This window comes from Neophocaena asiaeorientalis, unplaced genomic scaffold (genome assembly GCF_003031525.2).
Source record: "Neophocaena asiaeorientalis asiaeorientalis breed wild unplaced genomic scaffold, Neophocaena_asiaeorientalis_V1.1 scaffold89, whole genome shotgun sequence".
In the NCBI taxonomy this organism is placed as follows: domain Eukaryota; kingdom Metazoa; phylum Chordata; class Mammalia; order Artiodactyla; family Phocoenidae; genus Neophocaena; species Neophocaena asiaeorientalis.
In genome coordinates, this window is record NW_020172592.1 from 3,714,168 (window position 1) to 3,736,535 (window position 22,368).

At 35.8% G+C, this 22,368-nt stretch overlaps 1 protein-coding gene across 1 annotated transcript in view; it reads left to right on the forward strand.

Moving 5' to 3' along the window:
- The window catches only part of DNAH11 (dynein axonemal heavy chain 11), a 307,654-nt gene that overhangs the window by 22,863 nt on the left and 262,423 nt on the right, over window positions 1–22,368 (forward strand). The window contains 3 exon segments of the mRNA XM_024738428.1: window positions 981–1,214; window positions 2,425–2,592; window positions 18,088–18,204. Of these exon segments, the coding sequence (XP_024594196.1) occupies window positions 981–1,214; window positions 2,425–2,592; window positions 18,088–18,204 (519 nt within the window).

Sequence of the window (22,368 nt, forward strand, 5' to 3'; positions counted from 1 at the left end):
TGATATTCTTACTACTTTACACATTTATGGCACAGAGTCTATATTGCATGTAAAACCATAGCCATTATTGGGAGATGGAGGACAATATGTCTACATTTAGAAAAACATTTCTTCTATCTGCTGTGTTGAACCCAATGGCTTTCAATACTTTCTCCATTGAGATCTGTGACAACTTTTTAAGCAACTGAAGAATTAAAGGTGTGCAGTTTAAACCTATAATTTATATGCAGTGAAGATGCATCAGGATTAGATTTTATAGGTTCCTGAGGCTCCTAAATAGGGAAATTGTGAAAGTTCATAACAAATATGCAAAGGGAAGAACTGAATGATGGTTCTATGAGAGTTGCTACATGAATCTGCTGGTTTTTCTATAATCATTCTCGCCTTTGCATTTCCACTATTGAAAACTAGTTCATATGGCATATCTCGGCCAGATTTTATGTCCTATAATGAGTTTAAGCCCCCAGAAGAGAAGTCTGCTAACCTAAAAGAATTGCCAATGGTATAATCACCTATGTTAGCTCTTTCTCACCTTTTCAAGAGACCTTGTGCTGTCAGGTAACGTGAGCATATTTTTAAAATACATGGTCTGATAGATGTCCCTTCCTGGCTTATACATTTCTTTATATGAAAAAACAGTTGTGCAGAATATTTGCTGCCAGGAATAGCCATGCAAATTCTGGTTACACAGTTGTTGTATCTTTGAAGCTTAGCAAAAATGTAGTATTGGCAGAATGTTTAATTCCAGAAATTGCAGCATCTCCTGTAGAAGTCTCTAATGTATGCAAGTATGTCATTGAAACCTAAGTGCCTGAATTTCTAGAATTTGTATTTCCTGTTTTACAGCATTGCTGGCCCAATTCTAGACATTGTAATTTAAAAATCATGCACTGAAAAAATAAAACAGTTCATTGAAACAGTCATTTTCAGGAAAACTATTAAACATTTTCTTATTATTGTTTCCTTTCATTGAATTCTAGGCACTAGCTTACCTTTTGCCTGAAGACCTTTTGAAGCGAGAAATTGAAGACTCTCTGGAAAAGGTGCAGGTGGCCGTTAACATCTTAAAGACTTTCAAAACTTGTTTTTTTAACTATAGAGAAGGATTGGCAAGCTATTTTATGGGAAATAAGGAGCTGAAACCATGGGATTTCCAGTCTCATCTGGTGTTTCTTAGATTTGACAAATTTCTCGACCGTTTCATGAAAATAGAGGTATTCATTTATTGACTTGTAATTTATTCATATTGTAAGTTGTTTCAGAAAACCCTATAGCTTTTTATATGATTTAGGGAATAGTTCTGCTTGGGTGGGAGGTGGGAAGTCTGCTTTCTTGGTGATCCTCATGAGGAGTTTACGAGGCCCGTGCTATCAAGATACAGTAAAAGCTTTAGTTTGTTTAGTTTCAAAGCTTTGTTTAGTTTTAAAGCTTTGGCTTCTTTTTCTAAAAAATTCATTTTTGATTATTTTATTATACTGAGTGTAAGTGAATCTCTATGTACCAGTGACCCTTGTCCTACAGCTTACTACGTTCCTAGAAAATGGTTGTAAATCAGGAAGCTATAAAATAACCCCTTTTTTCTTTACATGTTTGATGGTTTTATTGGGATTCCATAGCTGAAAACCCATTTGATAATCTAAAATATCATGGTAACTTTTAGTATATAAATATATATGTTATACTATTCAAATATTATAACTATTCATAAAAATAGATGAAAAGAACATGAAAACATGCCTTTTATAAATGTTTTAAATGCCAAAAAACCAAACATGAATTACATACATGTAAACTTACACACCAAAACTTGTATGGAGCCAACTGGCTAAGGTTTCTGTTTTTGTTTTTGTTTTCATTTTGAACTTCCTTATTTTCTTTGTAAAACTCTTTCTAGCAAGTTTGGGCTTTTTTGTTGATAGATTTGTTGAATTTCATTCAAAATTAGAGCTTTATGTTTTGAAAATTCTCATCACCTAAGCAGCCTGAATGCCTCTTAAAGTTTGAGTGCCAAATGCCTGACTCTGGGTAACTTGCATCACCCTTTCATAACAGTCTCTTAAGCTCCTTTTCAATAAGAGAGCCCATCACTGCAGTGTTGGTGGCTGAAAATGAGTTTTGGATCTCACCCGGACGTCTGACTTATGATTAGAAGGATATGAAATTAGAGAGTCAAATGTTTAACTATGGTAAGCTAGGTGTTGCCTGTACTGCTTGATAATTTTCAGTCCATGTGAAAATGGGAATATGATTTTAAAAGTAGGCAGTTACTTAGTTCAGTTACATCATTAATATTCACTTTATGTCATGTAAGTGTCCATTGACTCACTGATTTTGAATGTTGGAAAATGTTCTTTCTTTGAAACTTTAAAATGTTCTTTTCCTACTCAAGAGGGTGGAAAAATCTTTACGATGTTTTTTTCAAAGGATATATTTGTCACCATACTGGAATTTGAAAAGCTGGAAAGACTTGAATTTGGCGGTACCAAGGGAGCAATTTTAAATGGACAAATCCACGAGATGAGTGAAGAATTTATGGAACTCTGTAAGATTTTTAAACAGAGCACATATGACCCATCTGATTACAATAACATGGTAATACTGTATCTTTGTGTTTTCAATTTCATAGACTCGTATTTTAAAGCTGGGAAGGACAGTAGGTCACAGTGATAATAGGTCCCATTCAGTCCAACCTCTCCCGGATGAAAAGAGGGGAAATGACTTGTCTGAGGTCTCTCATTTACTCAGCGGTAGATCAGGGACCAGAAGTTAGGTCCCTAACTTTTGCATTTTCAGTTTAGAATATTTTAAACTGTTTCTAATATAACAGTGGACCTCAGTTTGGATTTGTCTCTTGTTGATGTATAGTGAAAAGGAATTTTCCATATTAACTCATTTAGATCTGATCATGTGGTGTCCATGTAACTTGTGTGTTTTATTTTAGCCTTTTCTTGAATCATTAGGTCAATTTTTCATCTACTTGAATATTTAGTTTCAGCTCATTCATTACATATGTTATTAACATGTATGTTGTCTGAAAAAGAGGGAAGCTTTCAGGTTTAAGCTGCTTCTGTTTTCTGTCACTGCCAGCAGGTTAGGAGCCAAGGAGTTCCTGTGGGCATCCCTGCAGCTCTAGGGTAAAAATACCTTCATTTTAGTGGTTTGCCATGACAGTGAATCCCAGGTACCAAAAAAAAAAAAAAAAGATTACCTCTAGTCATCATTGTTTTTTGTGGAATGTGAATTTATTCACTATTATGTGTATATTTGGCCAAATACTTGACTCTCTGAAGTGTACAAGTACAGTATGTTAGCTTTGTAAGGACATGGTTAGCAAACTTAATCCCTCTGAACTGCTGACAGTTTTTGGGAAGTGGAGTTAATGGTAAGAAAGATACGGTCATTGTGTGTCCTGCTAATTTGTGGGAAAGTAGGAGAAACCTAGATCTGTGGTGATGATCTAGGGGATGCATGAGCTCATCCCCAGAGCCTGGTAAGATGTCTGTCACCCAGCAGGAATTCAGTGAATGTGGACAGGATGGGACTCTTGGGGGGTGGCTTGATTTAGCTCTTCTGAGCAACTAAGCAGAGGAGCGTGAAACCCAGCGTGCACAGGACTGTCGGGTGCATTCGAGTTGCAGGAGAGCCTTGATTTGCTCATGATTACAAATCCTGGCAGGTTTTCAGTGTGCTAGGGTTGGAGGACATGGCTAGGTTTAGCTGATATCACTTCCCTGGTAGTGCTAAAGGTCCTGAATTTATCCCTGTGTCTGTCCAAACCCTGCACAGTCACAAACATAGAAAATTCACTTGCTCTTGACACACACACACACACACACACACATACATACATACATACATACATACATACATACATACATACATACATATATATATTTGCTTGGTATTTGTATCTAGTATAAAATGGGCAAGGCTTACCTGTGATCTCCAGATCTGGGTTAGAGACATCAATAACCTGCCCTCAAAGTTCCCCTTCATCCTTTTATCTGATTACTGTATCCTGCTTTAGAATATAATTTAAAAGCTCCTTGACTTTGATTATTCCTCGAAATCGAAATTTGAATTAACTAAAAGTTCACTTAATTGGTGTGCTTAAGTCAAAGATGACCTTTGCTTTTTTTGAATGTGTCTTGGTTATCAGTGTTGCCTCAGAATATTGCAATGATTATATATTTTTGCTTAATAAACTGTTCGTTTGGGGGCTTTTTAGCTGAGTTTCATTGTGTTCTGGTTTTTATGATGAAATCAGCTGGTAATTTTTAGGAGATATTATGTTAGCAAACTACCTGCAAGCTCATATATTCATACAGGTGTTTCCCCATGACACATGCCCACCCCATGCCCTTCCTCTGCCACTGCACACACCCCTCTGCATTCCCCAATCCCCATTAAAGAGTGCTAATGTAACTGTCCAGTGTATCATAGTCAGCCTTCCTGCCCTCTGGTGTAGAAATGGTTTATATATGTTCTGGTAAATTAAAGAAACTGACTGGTAAATTGCTTTTGGAAATGCTGTTTATGTCTCTCTGTTCATTAATCTCAAGCCTATCAATCAGGCTTTGAGCCTTTATTGGTGTGACAGAAGTTCTGCCACTGTGGTCTATTTACAGAAGATGGGGATTTCTCGGGTGTGTCCATAAAAATGTTCTTGGGTTTCTGAATTATTAGTACTGAATATAAAGGTCACTTTAAGTATTTGCTTTGACTTCTTCCTATGGGACTCTTTGAGATCCAGACCATTAGGGGGAGAGACTTGCTTTCTAATTTATTTAATTGAAACATGTAACATTGTGCATATTTAAGGTGTACAGCATGTTAATTTGATACATTTATATATTTTAATAGCCAATGTAGTGATTATTAGCACCTCTATCGTGTTGCATAGTTATCCTTTCTTTTTTAGTGGTGGAAATCATTAAGTTGTAGTCTCTTAGCAAGTTTGATGTTAGTGAATATAGACAACAATTTGTATCATATCGAACTTGATAAGAGACTTGCTTTCTTAATTGTATTTAACTGATGGGCAGGTGACTTGAGGCTCAGCAGCTTGGTTTTCACCGACATTCTGAGGTGTAGCTTGATTAAATAAAATTCCCTAGATAACTAAGCAAGGATGGTGGATATTCTTGAGAGTAGTCTCTTGGCTCCACTAGTGTCTGTTAATGAGTCCATTAATAATTGCTGAACAAGTGTTGGGTGCCAGGCATCAGGCCAAACCTTTACACACATTCCTGCTTAATTCTAGCTGTAACCCTGAGAGTGACTGCCCAGGCAGATGAGGATATGTAAATTACCCGAGATTACACAGTTCCAGGGAGTGGAACAGAGATTCCAACCCAGAACTCTCAACCTAGCACTTGTTTTTTTGTTGTGCCATGTCAGTTCTTTAGTGTTTATCTCCCTCATTGCATCTTCCTAGAAATGAAGGGAATAAATTCATCTGGGGCAACTGGAGGAACTCACCTGAGGACCTGTGCCCTGAGGTGGGGTGATCCAAGATGCTGTGGCTAGTTTCCTTTAGCCTGCTAGTTTTTAGTAGGAAGATTGATCCAGGTACCTAGCCCGCCATTACTCCAGGATCTAAAATTCACTTTAAAAGTAGTTATTAATCTGTACTAGCTCGTGTTCTAGTTCCTACAATTAGTTTTCTGTTCTGTTCTAGTCTCCTGAACTATTTATTAATTCTTTTGCTATTACAGTGTGTAGCATTTAAAAATTTTAACTACATAAATTTCTTATTAGTCATCTGCAGGATTTTCAGGTCTTGCCTGCTTACTTTTCAAGGTAAAATTTATTATTTAAAAACATTACTTGTTCTTTTGGAAAGGTAACATACGCAAAAATGCAAAAATTTAGTCCCCTTCTTCTCATTCCCTGCTTTTCGCCCTAGTCTTTCATTTTCCTTCCCCAAGGACATCTAGCATTATGAGTTTCTTATATAATGTTCCAGTGATACATGATGCATGTACTAGTGTATACATGGGTGTATGTATTTTGAATTCTGTTTTTGCACTCGTGGCATCCTCTACAGATCATGTATACCTTTTGTCACTTAATATATTTTAGCAGTCACTCTGTATCACTGCAATAGCATTACCTATTTTTAAAAAAACAGTTGTATATTATTCCGTGAATTTATGTATTATTTATTTTTTAAAGTTATTTAAAGTAGTAGATATCACTGTTTAAAAATTTACTTAGGAGCTTCTTCTGGGAAGATGGAGTAGACGTACTTTTCCGTCTTCCTCTAAGTACAACTACAGTACGGGTCACTATGTGTAAAAGACACATAAGAAGACTCTGAAAGGTGAAAAGAAGAAGACAGATGGACCCAAAAGACAACACAGTGATGAGTTACCTGAATTTCCTCCTTGCCTGAAATAATGCAGACCTAGAGGTGAAGACACTGGCAACCTGGAAACACCAGTGGACACAGACATTGAAAACCTCAATTAAAGCCTGATCCCTCTCAAGAAAGGGACAGCCTGGCAAGACAGAAGACTTGTAGACTGCAGTCTCTCTAGTCCAGAAAAATGTCACAGAAGAAACTGTTCCCTACCCCCATCCATGCCAGCAAAGACTGTATGGGGAGAGTAGACTTACAGCCAATCTGTAAAATGCTACCCCACCCAGTCCACACCTCCACTGGGGTGGTGTCAGTGATGGCCAAGTAGGGAGTCATGATTTTCATCCTAGCTAGCCAGTTATGAGTTCACTCTGTGTGATGTCAGTGGAGAACACATGAGAATCCTGAATTTCTTTCCTCACCCAGCAGTGTCCTTTACCCCACTAGGGTAGTGTCACAGGAAGCCTCTAGAAAGTCAGTGCTTTCACCATGATCAAATGGTAACCAGGTCACCAGTACTGTGACATCTGTTGAGACCACATGGGAAGCTGGAACACCCAGCCATAACAGGAGCTCCCCACCCTTAGGTATTAATGGTTGCTGAGTGGAGAAACTGGACTTCTGTCTCCACTTGACAGTAAAGGGGCCAGAGCAGTATTGTAGAATGCTAGCAAAAACTGAAGGTTTAAATAAAATCCAGTCTCATAATATGAAACATAGTATGAAAACATCCAGGTTCAATAAAAATGTACTCATTATACCAAGAACCAAGAAGATCTCAACTGAACCAAAAGACAACTAATAGATGTCACCATTGAGATAAGACGTTAGAATTATCTGACAGGCTTTATAGAGCCATGCCAAAAATGCTTCAACAAGCAATTTTCAACATAATGAAACAAATAAAAAATAACCTCAGTAAAGAAATAGAAATTCTCAGCAAAGAAATAGAAGATATTAAAAACAAATTGGAATTTTAGAGCTGAAAAAAATTAAAATACACTGCATAGTGATTGAGTTCAGTGTCAGGATGGAGTGACAGAGGAAAGAATCAGTGAACTGGAAGATGAAACAATAGAAAGCACTCAGTCTGAACAACAGAGAAGGTAGACTGAAAGTAAATGAGCAGAGCCTTAGGGACTTGTAAGACTGTAACAGATCTAGCACTAGTGTCCACAAAGTTCCAGAAAGACCATGAAGCTGAAAGTCTCAGAGAAGTAGCTGGAAACCTCCTAAATTTGGCAAAAGACGTAAACCTACAGATTGAAGAGGAAATCAGTAGCAGAAAGATAAACCCAGGGATAAACCCAGAGAAATCCATGCCAAGACACATCATAATTAAACTTCTGAAAACTGGAGATAAAGAAAAAAATCTCAGAAGTAGTGAGAGAGAAAGCACGACTTACCCAAGCGGAAAAAATGGTTTGAATGACAGTGGTTTTCTTATCAGAAATCACGAGGGCTAGAAGGAAATGGCAAAATATTTTTAAGTGCTGAAAGACAAGAATTGTTAACTCAGAATTCTCTACCCAGTGAAAAATACCCTTCAAGAATAAAGGGGGGGAAATCAAGAAATTCTTAGACCAAAAAAAAAAAAAAAAAACGAATAATTTGTCACTAGTAGACTGAGCCTTAAAGAATGGCTAAAGGAAGTTCTTAATACAGAAAGGAGGTGATAAAGAAGGGAACCTTGGAACAGCAGGAAGAATGTGGTATGCAGAAATAAGTGTAAATACAATAGAATTTCCTTCTCGAGTTTTCTAAATAATGTTTCATGGTGGAAGCAAAAATTATAACATTCTCTGTGGTTCTAAATGTATGTACAGAAAGTATTTAAGACCATTATAAATGGAAGAGAGTAAAGGGATCAAAAGAGAAGGAAGGTTTTTTTCTGTATATAAAATTGTGTTAAAATGTATTTTACATTAAATTTAGCATTTAAACCATTTGTGAGTACAATTCAGTGGCGTTAAGTATATTCACAATGTTGTGCAACCATTACTGCTATCCACTTCCAGAACATTTCATCATCCCAAACAAAAACTTTACACCCATTAAATGATAACTCTTCATTGCCCCCTCCCCTTGGTACCTGGTAATATCTGTTCTACTTTCTCTCTCTATGAATTTATTTATTTTAGGTACCTCATATGAGTGGACTCATCAAAATAATTCTTTTGTGTATGGCTTATTTCACTGAGCATAAGCCTTTAAGGTTCATCCATATTGTAGCATGTGTCACAATTTCCTTTAATTCCTTTTTAAGGCTAAATCATCCTTTTTAATTTCATTCCTTTTTAAGGCTAAATCTATTTTATATATATATATATATATATATATACTGTATTTTGTTTATTCATTTATTGATTGATGCTTGCTTGTGTCCACCTTTTTGGCTCTTGTGAATAATGGTGGTATGAACATTGTTGAGCAAGTATCTGTGTCGTCCCTGCTTTCAATTCTTACGGATACGTACCTAAGATTAAAATTGCTGGATCATATGGTAATTCTATTTTGAACTGTTTGAGGAATTTCCAAACTGTTTTCCATAGTGGTTGAACTATTTTGTCTTCCCACCAGTAATGCAGGATTCCAATGTTAGCACATCCACATCAACACTTACTATTTTTCATTATTTTGGATAATAGCCATATTAGTGGCCATGAAGTAATACTTCATCGTGGTTTGATTTGCATTTCATAATGATTAGTGATGTTGGTCATCTTTTCATGTGTTTATTAGGCATCTTTATGCCTTTGGAGAAATGTCTATTCAAGTCTTTTGCTCATTTTTGAATTGGATTCCTTTGTTGTTGGGTTGTAGGGGTTCTTATATTCTGGACATTAACCCCTGATCAGATGTATGACTTGAAAATACTTTCTTCCATTCTATGGGTTGTTTTTCAGACCCATGGTAGTGTCCTTTGATGCACAAAAGTTTTTAATTTTGATGAAGTCAAATTTATCTTTTGTTGCCTATGCTTTCAGTGTCATATCCAAGAAATGATTGCTAAATCCAATGTCATGAAGATTTTTTCCAGTATTTTCTCCTAAGAGTTTTATACTTTTAGCTCTTACATTTAGGTCTTTGATAAATATTGAGTTAATTTTTGTATATCTTGTAAGGATCCCACTTTGTTGCTCATAACTAATGTATAGAAGTGCAACTGATTTTTGCATCCTGCAACTTTGCTGAATTACCTCTGTTAGTGGTTTTGTTTTGGCTTTTGTTTTGCTTTTGGTGCAGAATCTTTAGAGTTTTCTAAGTATAAAATCATGTCATGTATTAACAGAGATAATTTTACTTATTCCTTTTCAGTTTGGATGCCTTTTATTTCTTTTTCTCACCTAATTGCTCTAACTAGTGTTTCCCTAGCTAGTGTTGAATAGAAGTGGTGGAAGTGGAACATCCTTGCCTTGTACCTGATCATAGGGGGAAATCTTTTAGTCTTTCATCACGGAGTATGATGTTAGCTGTGGGTTCTTCATAGATGGCCTTTATCATGTTAAGGAAGTTTCCTTCCATTTCTAGTTTATTGAGTGTTTGTATCTTTAAAGGGTGTTGAATTTTTTTTTTTTTTTACGTCAGTTGAGATGATCATGTGGTCTTTTCCTTCATTCTATTAATGTGGTCTACTGACATTGATTTTTATTTGCCATCCTTGCATTCTGGGAATAAATCCACTTGGTCATGGTGTGTGATCCTTTTAGTATGCTGCTGGATTTGCTACTTTTTGTTGAGAGTGTATCACTATTTATAAGGAATACCAGTCTGTAGTTTTCTTGTAATGTCTTTATTTGGCTTTGGTGTCAGGGCAATATTTACCTGACAGGATGAGTTAGAAGTGTTATATCTTCAATTTTTTTTTGGAAGGGTTTGAGAAGGATTGGTATTAATTCTTTTTTAAATGTTTGGTGGTATTCATCAGTAAGCTGTCTGGTCCTAGGCTTTTTTGTTATTGTTGAAGTGTTTTTGACTACTGATTAAATCTCCTTACTAGTTGTAGGCTTATTCAGTTTTTCTTTCCTTCACGATTCAGTCTTGGTAGGTTGTGTGTTTCTGTTTGTTCATTTCATCTGTGTGTAGAGTTTGGTGTACACTTGTTCATAGCATATTTTTATAATCCTTTTTATTTCTGAATTACCCAGCATTCATTTTAGGAATTTGAGTTTTTCTCTTTTTTCATTAGTCAATCTAGCTAAATGTCAATTTCTTTTTTTTTCCAAAGAGCAAACTTCTGGTTTTGTTGATTTTCTCTATTTTTCTGTTGTTTACTTCCTTTATCTCTATTCCAATCTTGATTTTTTTTTCTTCTGCTAGCTTTGGGATTAGTTTGCTCTTTTTCAACTCCTATAAGGTGTAAAATTAGGTTATTCATTTGAGATCCTTTTTTAATGTATGTGTTTACAGTGATAAATTTTCTCTCTTAACACTGCTTCTGATGCATTCCCTAAGTTTGAGTATGTTGGGTTTTTTCCCCATTTGTCTTAATGTATTCTTAATTTCCTAGATGATTTCTTCCTTGACTCATTGGTTGTGGGAGGTAAGATTTTATACTTTACTTGGACTGATGATAGATGGCAACATTAAACATTGATGTATATATAACGTAATAAAGTAATATTTAGAGCAATATAAAGAGACAAACTTAAAACACTATAGGTACATCAAATATAATGCTAAAAAATTTCAAATAGAGTTGCAGAAAAACAAGAAAAAACAGAACAAATGGACAGCAAATAAAATGGCAGACTTAAACCCTAACATGGTAGTAATTACATTAAATGTAAATGGTATAAGTACACCAATACAAAGACAGAGATTAGCAGAGTGGATTAAAAAAGTGACCAAATTATATGTTTTCTTTCAGAAACTCACTTCAAATATAGTCATATATGCAGATTAAAAGTAAACAGAAAAAGAGATATCATGCAAACATTAATCAAAGGATAGCAGTAAGGAAAGCAGTAATAGCTATATAAATATCAGGTAAAGTATACTTCATAGCAGGAAAAAAAAAAGAATACCAGGAAGGGACATTATGTAATGATAAAATAAAAGGGTAAATCTACCAAGAAGACATAGCAGTCCTAGATGTGTATGCATCAAACAACAGAGCAGCAAAATATGTGATTCAAAAACTGGTAGAACTGAGAAGGAAAATAGACAAATCCACAGTTCTAGTTGGAGACTTCAATGCTTCCTTCTCAGCGATTGAAAGAATAAGTAGATGAAATATCAGCAAGGATATAAAAGAACTCAGTACCATCAACCAAGAGGATCTAATTGACATTTATAAAACACTCCATGCGACAACAGCAGAATTCACATTATTTTCAAGTGCTTGTGAGACATGTACCATGATATGCCATATCCTGGGCATAAGACAAACCTCAACAAATTTAAAAGATATGACATCCTACATAGTATGTTCCTTGATGACAGTGGAATCAAACTAGAAATCAGTAACGGAAACCTAACAGGAAAATCTCTAAACACTTAAAGATCACATTTCTAAATATTCCATGAATCAAAGAAGTAGTCTCAAGAGAAATAAAGTATAGAGAACTGAATGAAAATGAAAATACAGTATATCAAAATTTGTGACAACAGCTAAAGCAGTTCTGAGGGATATTTATAGCACTAAATGCATACATTAAAAAAGAAGAAAATCTCAAATCAATAATCTGTTTCCACCCTAAGAACCTAGAAAAAGAGAGCAAAGATACAAATCAGTCAGAAAGAAGGAAATAATCAGAAGAAGGAAAGAGCAGAAATCAATGAAATTGAAAAGAAATAATAGAGAAAAGTCAGTGAAAGTAAGTTAGTTCTTTGAAAAGACAAAGCTCTAGCAAGACTACAAAGAAAAAAAGACAAATTACCAATATCAGGAGTAAAAAATAGCTAAAATTACATCCTCAACAGATATCAAAAAAATGGGGAATACCAAAAAACAAAGGAATAACATCTACACACGTAAGTTTGATAACTTAGATGAAATGAACCAATTCCTAAAAAAATTAGAACTATAACTCACTCAATATGAAATAAATATTTTAAATTGAGATATAATTGACATGTAACATTGTATTAGTTTTAGTGTGCAACAGGTCCCTGGTCCATGGCTTCTTAGGAGCCGAGGCGCACAGCAGGAGGTGAGTGTCAGACGAGCGAGCTGTGCTTCGTCTGCCACTCGCCATCTCTCACATTAACACCTGAACCATCCCCCACCCTGGCCTGGTCTGTGGAAAGATGGTCTTCCATGAAACTGGTCCCTGGTGCCAAAAAGGCTGGGGGCCACTGGTGTACAACATAATAATATGATACATGTATATGTTGTGAAATGATTGTCAGTAAGTTTACTTAACATCTGTTGTCACACATAAATTTTTTCTTGTGAGGGTGAGATAATTTGAATAACACTATAACTATTAAAGAAATTGGATTTGTGATTAAAGACTCCCCTGAAGAAAATGTTCACGCTGAGGTTGTTCCTAGGAGAATTTTACCAAATATTTAAGAATTACAGGCACACCTCAATTTTTTTTTTTTTTTTAAACAAATCAAAGGTCCATGGCAACCCTGTGTTGAGCATCATTTTTCCAATAGCATTTGCTCACTTCGTGTCTCTCACATTTTGGTAGTTCTCACAATATTTCAAACTTTGTTATTACTGTATTTGTTATGGTCATCTGTGATAGATCTGTGATCTTTGGTGTTATTACTGTGACTCACTGAAGGCTCAGAAGATTGATAATATTTTTTAGTAATAAAGTATTTTTCAATTAAGGTATATACGTTTTTTAGACATAATGCTATTATGAACTTAATAGGCTACAGTATAGTGTAAACATCACTCTTATACACACGGGGAAACAAAAAAATTCATGTGACTTGCTTTATTGTGGTAACCACTTCATTTCAGTGGTCTGGAACCAAACCTTCAATGTCACCAAGTTATACCTGTGACACCAGTTCTACACAGTCTCTTCCAGAAATACAAGTGAAGATAACACTTTCCCATTTGTTTTGCAAAGCTAGTAGGTTTTACTCTGCTGCCAAAACCAGCTAAGACAGTGCAAAGAAGTGAAAAGTACAAGCTCTTATCCCTCATAAACATAGGTACAAAATCCTTAAATTATTAGCAAATAGAATTCCACAGTATACAAAAAGAATTCTACACCATGTCCATAGGGAATTTGTTCTAGGGATGCAAGGCTGGTTCAATATTTGAAAATTAGTGTAATCCCAATATTAACAGGTGAAAGAAGAAAAATATCATAATTGTGTTAATCGATGCATTAAAATTTTTTACTGGAGTATAGTTGATTTACAATGTGTTTCAGGTGTACAGCAAAATGAATCAGTTATACATATTTATATCCATTGTTTTTCAGATTCTTTTCCCATATAGGTTATTACGAAATATTGAGTAGAGTTCCCTGTGCTATACAGTGGGTTCCTATTAGTTATCTGTTTTACACATAGTAGCATGTATATGTCAATCCCAATCTCCTAATTTATCACTTCCCTCCACGTTTCACCTTTGGTAACCACAAGTTTGATTTCAAAATCTGTGAGTCTGTTTCTGATCTGTAAATAAGTTCATTTGTATCTTTTTTTTTTTTTTTTTGGGCCACACTGCATAGTATGCAAGGTCTTTGTTCCCTGACCAGGGATCAAACCTGTGCCCCCTGCAGTGGAAGCACAGAGTCCTAACCACTGGACTGCCAGGGAATTCCCCATCTGTATCATTTTTTAAATTAAATTTCATATATAAATGATACCATATGATATTTGTCTTCCTCTGTCTGACTTAGTGCGATGGTATCCACATCCATTCATGTTGCTGCAAATGGCGTTATTTCATTTTTTATGGCTGAGTAATATTCCATTGTATATATGTACCACATCTTCTTTATCCATTCCTCTGTCAGTGGACGTTTAGGTTGCTTCCATGTCTTGGCCATTGTAAATAGTGCTGCAGTGAACATTGGGGTGCATGTGTCTTTTTGAATTGTGGTTTTCTCTGGATATATTCCCAAGAGTTGGGATTGCTGAATCATATGGTAGTTCAATTTTTAGTTTTGTAAGGAACCTCCCTACTGTTCTCCATAATGGTTGTACCAATTTACATTCCCACCAATAGTGTAGGAGTGTTTTCCCTTTTCTCCACACCCTTTCCAGCATTTATTGTTTGTAGATTTTTTGATGATGGCCATTCTGACCTGTGTGAGGTGATACATCATTGCAGTTTTGATTTGCATTTCTCTAATAATTAGTGACATTGAACATCTTTTCATGTGCTTTTTTGGCCATCTGCATGTTTTCTTTGGAGAAATGCCTGTTTAGATCTTCTGCCCATTTTTTAATTGGGTTGTTTGGGGTTTTTTGGTACTGAGGTGTATGAGCCGTTTGTATATTTTGGAGATTAATCCCTTGTCCGTAGCTTGCAAATGTTTTCTCCTGTTCTGTGGGTTGTCTTTTTGTTTTGTTTATGGTTTCGTTTGCTGTGCAAAAGCTTTTAAGTTTAGTTAGGTCCCATTGGTTTATTTTTGTTTTTATTTTCATTACTCTAGGAGGTAGATCCAGAAAGATACTGCTGTGATTTATGTCACAGAGTGTTCTGCCTCTGTTTTACTCTTAAGAGTTTTACGTTTCCAGCCTTACATTTAGGTCTTTAATCCATTTTGAGTTTAGTTTTGTATATGGTGTTAGGGAGTGTTCTAATTTCATTCTTTTACATGTAGCTGTCCAGTTTTTCTAGCACCACTTCTTGAAGAGACTGTCTTTTCTCCATTGTATATTCTTGCCTCCTTTGTGATAGTTTAGTAGTTTAAAAACTTCGATGCGTTAAATTTTTGACTAAATTCAACATCCATTCATGATAAAAACTCTTAGAAATAAGAATAGAGGGGACCTTCCTCAAATTGATAAAGAGTATCTACCAAAAGCCTAAAGGATATTTTACATAATGGAAAGGACCTGCCTAAATCCCAAACACATAGCATATATTCAGCTGCCTACTCAGGATCTCCACTTAGATACTTAATAGATGTCACCAACATGCAAAACTGAACCCCTGCTTTACCTCTCCCCATACCTATTCTGCCTTGTCTTCTCCAACTCATTAAATAGTCCATATAATGTACTACTTATTACAAAACCTTGGAGTCATCCATGATCTTGCTCTTTTCTTATGATAAACATCAGATAAACCCTGAAAATATACCCGGATCTCATCTTTGACCCGGGTTATTGCATTTGCTCCTAAACCTCTTCTTCAGCCCCTGTCTTGGCTCCATCAGGGTCTGTTCTTCACACAGCAGCTTGATTGCCTTTTAGGAGCTAAATCAGACCATGGCATTTCTCTAGCTAAAACTTCAAATTTCCCACGTCACTAATAAGGGCAATTTTGGAGTTTTTACAATATAGAAAAAATGGTTTTCAGTAATACCAGCATATTGTTTATTCTTCAGTAAGTATTGAGAAACAGCTCTGTGCTGGGAACCTCATTAAATATTGGCACTGTCAGTGTGAAAAGAGACATGGCTACTATACTCATAGTTTAAAATCCAGGGGGAGAATCCAGGTTGGCAATTATACAGTGTGCTTAGTGCTAGGGTATGAAAAGTACAGAGTTCTATGGGATCATTTGTGAAGGGCCCCTTTCCAGAGGAGGTGAAAGGGAAACTGAGACAATACTTGAAAGATAAATGGAACTGAAAAAAAAAAAAGAAATGAAGCAAGTGAGGAGTAGGTGAAAAGAAAGTGATGAGCAGAAAATTGTATTACACACAGAGAATGAGTATGATAAGGCAGGTGTGGCTAGATCCTAGCGTATGAAAGGGGGAGAGGTACTGGAATAGTTGGGAGCAGTAAGTAGGGCCGAGATCACAGAGGGCTTGTAGGTGAGGTTAAGACTTCTAGACTTTACCCTAAGAAATTAGGATTCTGAATTGAGATAATGGTGAACTGTGAGTACGAGAGTGACATAAGATTTCTGTTTTAGAAAGCTTATTGAGATTGCAGTTAGAATGATGGGAGAGATGAGATTAAAGGCAAAGAGAGTAGTTAGAAAATTGTTAACAGAAATCCAGCTAAATGGTAATGGTGATCTGGAGGGTGATGCCTGGACTAATGAAGAATAGGTAGTTAGGAGAAAAGATTGACAGCAGTTGACCGAGAGAGGAAGAAGTGAAAGAGATTGCCAAAGTTTCTGTTAGGGTTTACAGAATGAGGAGTGGCTTTATAGAGAGGATGATGAGTTCCGATTTGTATAAAATAAATTTCAATTATCTGTGGGACTTCCTAGGGGAGAAGTTCTATCAGCAGTTCTGAATTCAGGTTGAGTGACAAAAAAGAGGTTAGGAGAGATATCAATTATGGAAATGAACGTTCGTTTCCTCCCTGAGATCTTATTTGCTGATTGTTCAGATAACCTTTGAGGATCTTAAGTGGTATGTTCTTTGTTGCCATACTGAGAAGAAGAGTAAGTTAAGCTTGTTTACAACTTGTTGGGCATTTGTGTTTACTTTCAAAAGTCAGTGAGCCTTGAATGAAGAGTCTGTTTGGCCCTACTTCATAAGTGGAGACTTCCTCTTGATGCTAAATATGACATTGTGGTATATGACACATAGTGCTCTAGAACTTTGCCGTTAACACTGCTTTATAGTGTGTGTTCAATTCAGCATAAGGTGCATTCCTTCATACAAACATCCAGAATCATGCTTGGAGTGTGGACTTTGGAGCCAGGTTACCTGGCTTTAAATTCTGGCCCTGCCATTAAGTAGGGGTAAGATTGTGGGCATTAAACTTCTTTAAGTTTACTTTGTTGCCTACAAAATGGAAAAATATTACCTACATCATGTGGTTAGAATTGAGTTAATAATGTAAAGCATTTAGAATAGAATTGAATAGATGTTAGCTGTCATTATTATTATTAATAAGAGGAGGCTCAGTTTATGGTGGTAACAGAGGACTTCTTTATGTTAAGTGTGTGGCGTGCACTCCTGGGGCGGTTTGACTGGGAAGCCCAAAGTGTTTCTGAATTTCTGGGACTTCACTGAAGACTGAATTGTAATGCTGTGCAGATGATGGTTATTCTTTCACTGTTTCATTCTTCGTAATTATGGGAGTGGGTGTTTATGTATTATGAGAAAACTGGGGGTTGTTAACTGCATATTAATAAGAAACTGGGAAAGCAGGAAGAGTAGTATGTTTTGTCTGTATCACTAATGATGCTTTCTTACAGACAGACCTGTGGATTTTAGTTCTCACTTGAAGAAATAGTGTTTCCTGGCAGGGTTTCTGCTCCATGAAAAACAAAATAAAAAACTTCCTGTTTAAACTTATAGATGGACTAAAGTTATAATAAGACGGGTTATTTTTTTTTCCTTTTTCTTTTCTGAAAAGCTTTGCTTTTTCATTTATAATCAAAATAGTATGGAGAAGGATAGAGTGATAGGCCAAAGCACTAATGTTGGGGTCTGAGCCAGTGAAAAGGATTGTGGGAATGTGAGCTGAAAGTGCTAAATGTTCAGTGCGCCTATAAGGCTGCCACTTGAATAATTAGTCGGATACAGCTCTTTCTTTGTCTTTCCTGGAATCCTGCTATGAAAAATAAATTCATTCACAGAGAGAGAGGTGTCACACTTTTGTGGTTGATATTTTCACTGTTGGATTCTTTCCTGTAAACTAATATTTTATTTTGAATTTTATAGGAATTTGAAAGTGATTATGTTGTGTTTAAGTCCAAAACTTTGGATTTTGACAGAAGGCTCGGGACAATTCTTTGTGAAGCTTTCTTTAACTGCAGTGGTCTGGAAGCTGCATTTAAGGTTAGTTCTGAAGAAGTTATCAGGGAAAAATGTTTTACTAGTGAATAAGACTATTGGATGAAAAGAGGGAATACATTCCTTTCTCATCCAGGTAAACTCTTAACTAGTCACATTCTCTTCATATGAAGCTCACTGAATTAGAAACTTTGAATAATGCACTAAAGAATGATGAAGTTTACTTTGGACAGAGTCAGTTTTAGGATACTTGACTATTGAGCTTTGCTTGAATTCATTGTTTCAGCTTTCATTACCTTTAGAGCAAGTTTGGTATGGCCTGTGAACTATCAATTCAAAATTAAGCTACAGTGAAAAGTGAAAACTCTCTGTTAACTCAAGAATTTCTTTTCTTTGCCACTGTTTACATAGGTTGGGTTCATCTGCCCACTTTATTAATCTGACTGAAATAAATAGCAATTTATACACTGTTTTTCATCAGGCATAAGACACCGTTGATTATCAAACACACTAGTGTTTATCAACAAAAGAATATGCTGCCAAAAAATTATGATGCTGTTGATTATATAACATAGTCTAGTTTCAGAGGTGTTAAAACATGAAAGAGTGTTTGTCATAGAATTGATGAAATACAGTAGAAACGTATGAATAGTTGCAGAAAAGAAAAGCATCCTGAGAGTCCTCCCAAGTAGAAAGCTTGTAACGTGGGTAATCGGGGCACCTTGTGAAACTTGCTTGTCAAAGAAGAGAATTGCAAGTCAAGCGTAAACTTAGATGACATCCCCAAAGAGGAATGAGGCCTCAGTGACAGCAGAAACACAGCTAGAGAATCACGGACACAATTCATTGAAGATGGCAGTGCAAAACAGTATAACGGGCACAGACTTTGTCGGAGATACTTGTTTGATTTTGATCTTAAAATTCAAATAAATGGGTCAGATGGCGGTTAAGTGGCTAGTGTCTTCTACCCCCATCAAGCATTTTAACAGAGAAGTCACGAGACTCAAATAGTTCTCTCTTAAGAGCCCTTGGATGAAACTGAGATGCTGCCAGCTGAAATATATAGCCTGTTGTTATAAAATAACACCACCTGTCATCCCATTTCTCAGAAATTACTATTGTATATATTACTGCCCTTCCTTTTCTTTGACTAGATATGCATACATATTTCTCTTTGCAAAAGATGACATATTCTGATCCTTGTAATCTTTTTGTAACCCTTTCAGGAAGCAGTGAATCATAAAAATTTTTCTTTTGTAACAATTCAACAGTATTATTTTTAGTGGCTATGTAGTAGTCTATCGTATTCTCTGTAACTGGACCTCTTTTCATGCTTTTAGAAATAACTTCAAGAAAGAATGTAGAATGAAATCTCAGTTACAGAGGTTACAGAGGCTCCTACCGTTTCTAATTCAAACCTCTCTCCTTCCCCTTTTCACAACCATTCATATGGATTCTATTTTAGTACATGGCCAGTTATTTTTTCTAAAGAATTTTATCTCTTTTTTGTCATGTATTTTGTTTCTTTAACTTTCCACATATTTGTACCTTGTCTGCTGCAAAATATAACGTGAGATGGTGCCCTTATAAGCTCTCCAGGGGTGGGACATCATCTTAGAGTTTTTGTTATATCTAGATCACGTTCTGCAACGCCTTGTATAAAGCAGGCACTTAAGAACTGTGACATTAGGAGGGCTACTGGTTGTCAGAGTCCTGAAATGACACACAGATGAAGATAAGTGCAGCAAGAGTCGTGGCAGAAGAAAAAAATTACAGGGTTGTGTATTTAGGGGAGAAAATGATTTCTACCATAGGTACAGGATGATGAACTCTGACCAGTTACTGTTGTGTCCCAGGGAATAAATACTTGCAGACTGTTCTCTGAAGGCCACGATTCAGTACCTGCTCTTGGCAAAGACATGAGCAGGAAGGGCCCTGGAACCAAACAGTATAAAGCTGTGGCTCAGACCCTACAGGGTTGGCGCTCAGTAAAAATTAAAATGCTGATGGATGGCTTTCTAAAATTTAGTTTCTCTACATGAAGGCAGACTGAAGTATGTAAGACAAGTGTCTAGAAAAGTCTTTAGATGAAATAATAGAAAACTAGAAAATTGTGAAGTATATATGGTTCAAGTGGCAAAAAATTAAAAAAATCTTTGAAAAAGACAAACCTAAGAAAAATATAAATATTACATAATGAAACTGAGAAGTAGAAGAAAATCAAGGTAAACCTTACAGATCTCCAGTGGGATATTTAGGAAGGAAGCATGTATTGGGAATCAATCTTGAATCTTTTGAGGTTGATATGAAGGACAATGTCATACTCTCCATAAAAAAACTCTTAGTTCCAATGTGACAAGGAAACCGCAAGTTCAAATGACGTTTATTCTCATCCTGGAGGGTAACTTTTATGTATCTGTGATGTTGAAAAATTAAGGTAATGTATACTGCATAAAAGGTTAAGACTCTGTTTACTACTACTTTCTGGCTTTACAACCTCCCCAAAGAATATTTTCTCTCTGTCTTTCCTATTTTACACTTGGACTTAAGTCCCACTAAGCGTATCAGGTGGTCAAAATGAGATGTGGCTGGGAAGCTTCTGGTATTGTTCCAGTTGCGGTTGATATGATAAGGGCTTGAAAGAGAATGTTGTGAAATAAATATGTTTCCCTACTATAGTTGGAGTACACTTCTTTGTGAAATCTATGAGGCAATGTTTACTTCAGAATGTTAACATCAAGTCCAAAGTTAACAAAACAGTGGTTGTTAGAAGAAAGTTAATACTTTGCATTTTGCTAGGTAGCAGCTAACTAAGTAGATTTTAAATATTTAGTAGTTTCTACAGTAATTTTTTTTTGAAGTATAGTTGATTTGTTTCAGGTGGTCAGCAAAGTGATTCAGTTTGTGTATATTCAGTGTGTGTATATATATATACACACACACACACACATATACATATACATATTTTTCAGAGTCTTTTCCCTTATAGATTATTACAAGATATTGAGTATAGTCCCCTGTGCTATACAGTAGGTCTTTGTTATCTATTTTATATTTACTAATGTGTATATGTTAATCCCAAACTCCTAATTTATCCCTCCCCAGTCCCTCGGCCCTTTGGTAACCATAAGTTTGTTTTCTATGTCTGTGAGTCTCTTTTTGTTTTGTAAATAAGTTCATTGGTATCATTTTTTAGATTCCACATGTAAGTGATATCATATGATTCTTGTCTTTGTCTGGCTTACTTAGTATGATGATCCCTAGGTCCATCCATGTTGCTGCAAATGGCATTATTTCATTTTTCTGTGGCTGAGTAATATTTTATCGTATATATATATATATATATACCATATCTTCTTTATCCGTTCATCTGTCGATGGACATTTAGGTTGCTTCCATGTCTTGGCTATTGTAAATAGTGCTACTGTGAACATTGGGGTGCATGTGTCTTTTTGAGTTAAAGTTTTCTGTGGATATATATGCCAGGAATGGGATTGTTGGATCACATGGTAACTATTTTTAGTTTTTTAAGGAACCTCCATACTGCTCTCCATAGCGGCTGCACCAATTTACGTTCCCACCAACAGTTCTACAGTAGGTATAATTGACATTACCAGAAGAAAAGCCAGTGTGTGTTTGTCTAAACTGGCCTCTTAAGATATGGTTAGATTTATATTTCAGTTGGTATAATTTTTTCCTTGTGTTGATTTTTTTAGTACAGTTTTTGGAAATGTTTACAATTTTTTACAATGATGCTGTTTTTTAATAAAAACAAATTTGGGGGAACACCTATTAGTTTTCTAAGAGGAAGAACAAAGCTCTTTCTCTTGCCATGTCACATCACTAATAAGGCACAAACCTTAGTGTATGGTTTTCTCTCACCTTGATGATATTTAGTTATTTTGAGAAACTATCTCCTTTTATTTCAGAGAAAATATCTATATAACAGACCGAATAGCTAACATTTTCTGAAGCTCACACAGAGTAAGTAAATAACAAAATAGCAATTTTAAATGGCACCTTGGCTGATGAGTTCCTACACAAGGCAGCAGAGGCTCTGATGCCAGACTGCCCAGTGTTCATGTCAAATGCCAACTCTGCACTGGCTGTGAAAATTTGGGCAAGTTATCCCCTTCCCATAACTCACTTTCCCTATCTGGAGCATGTGATAACAATAGCATTTTTTTTTTTTTTTTTTTTTTTTTCTTT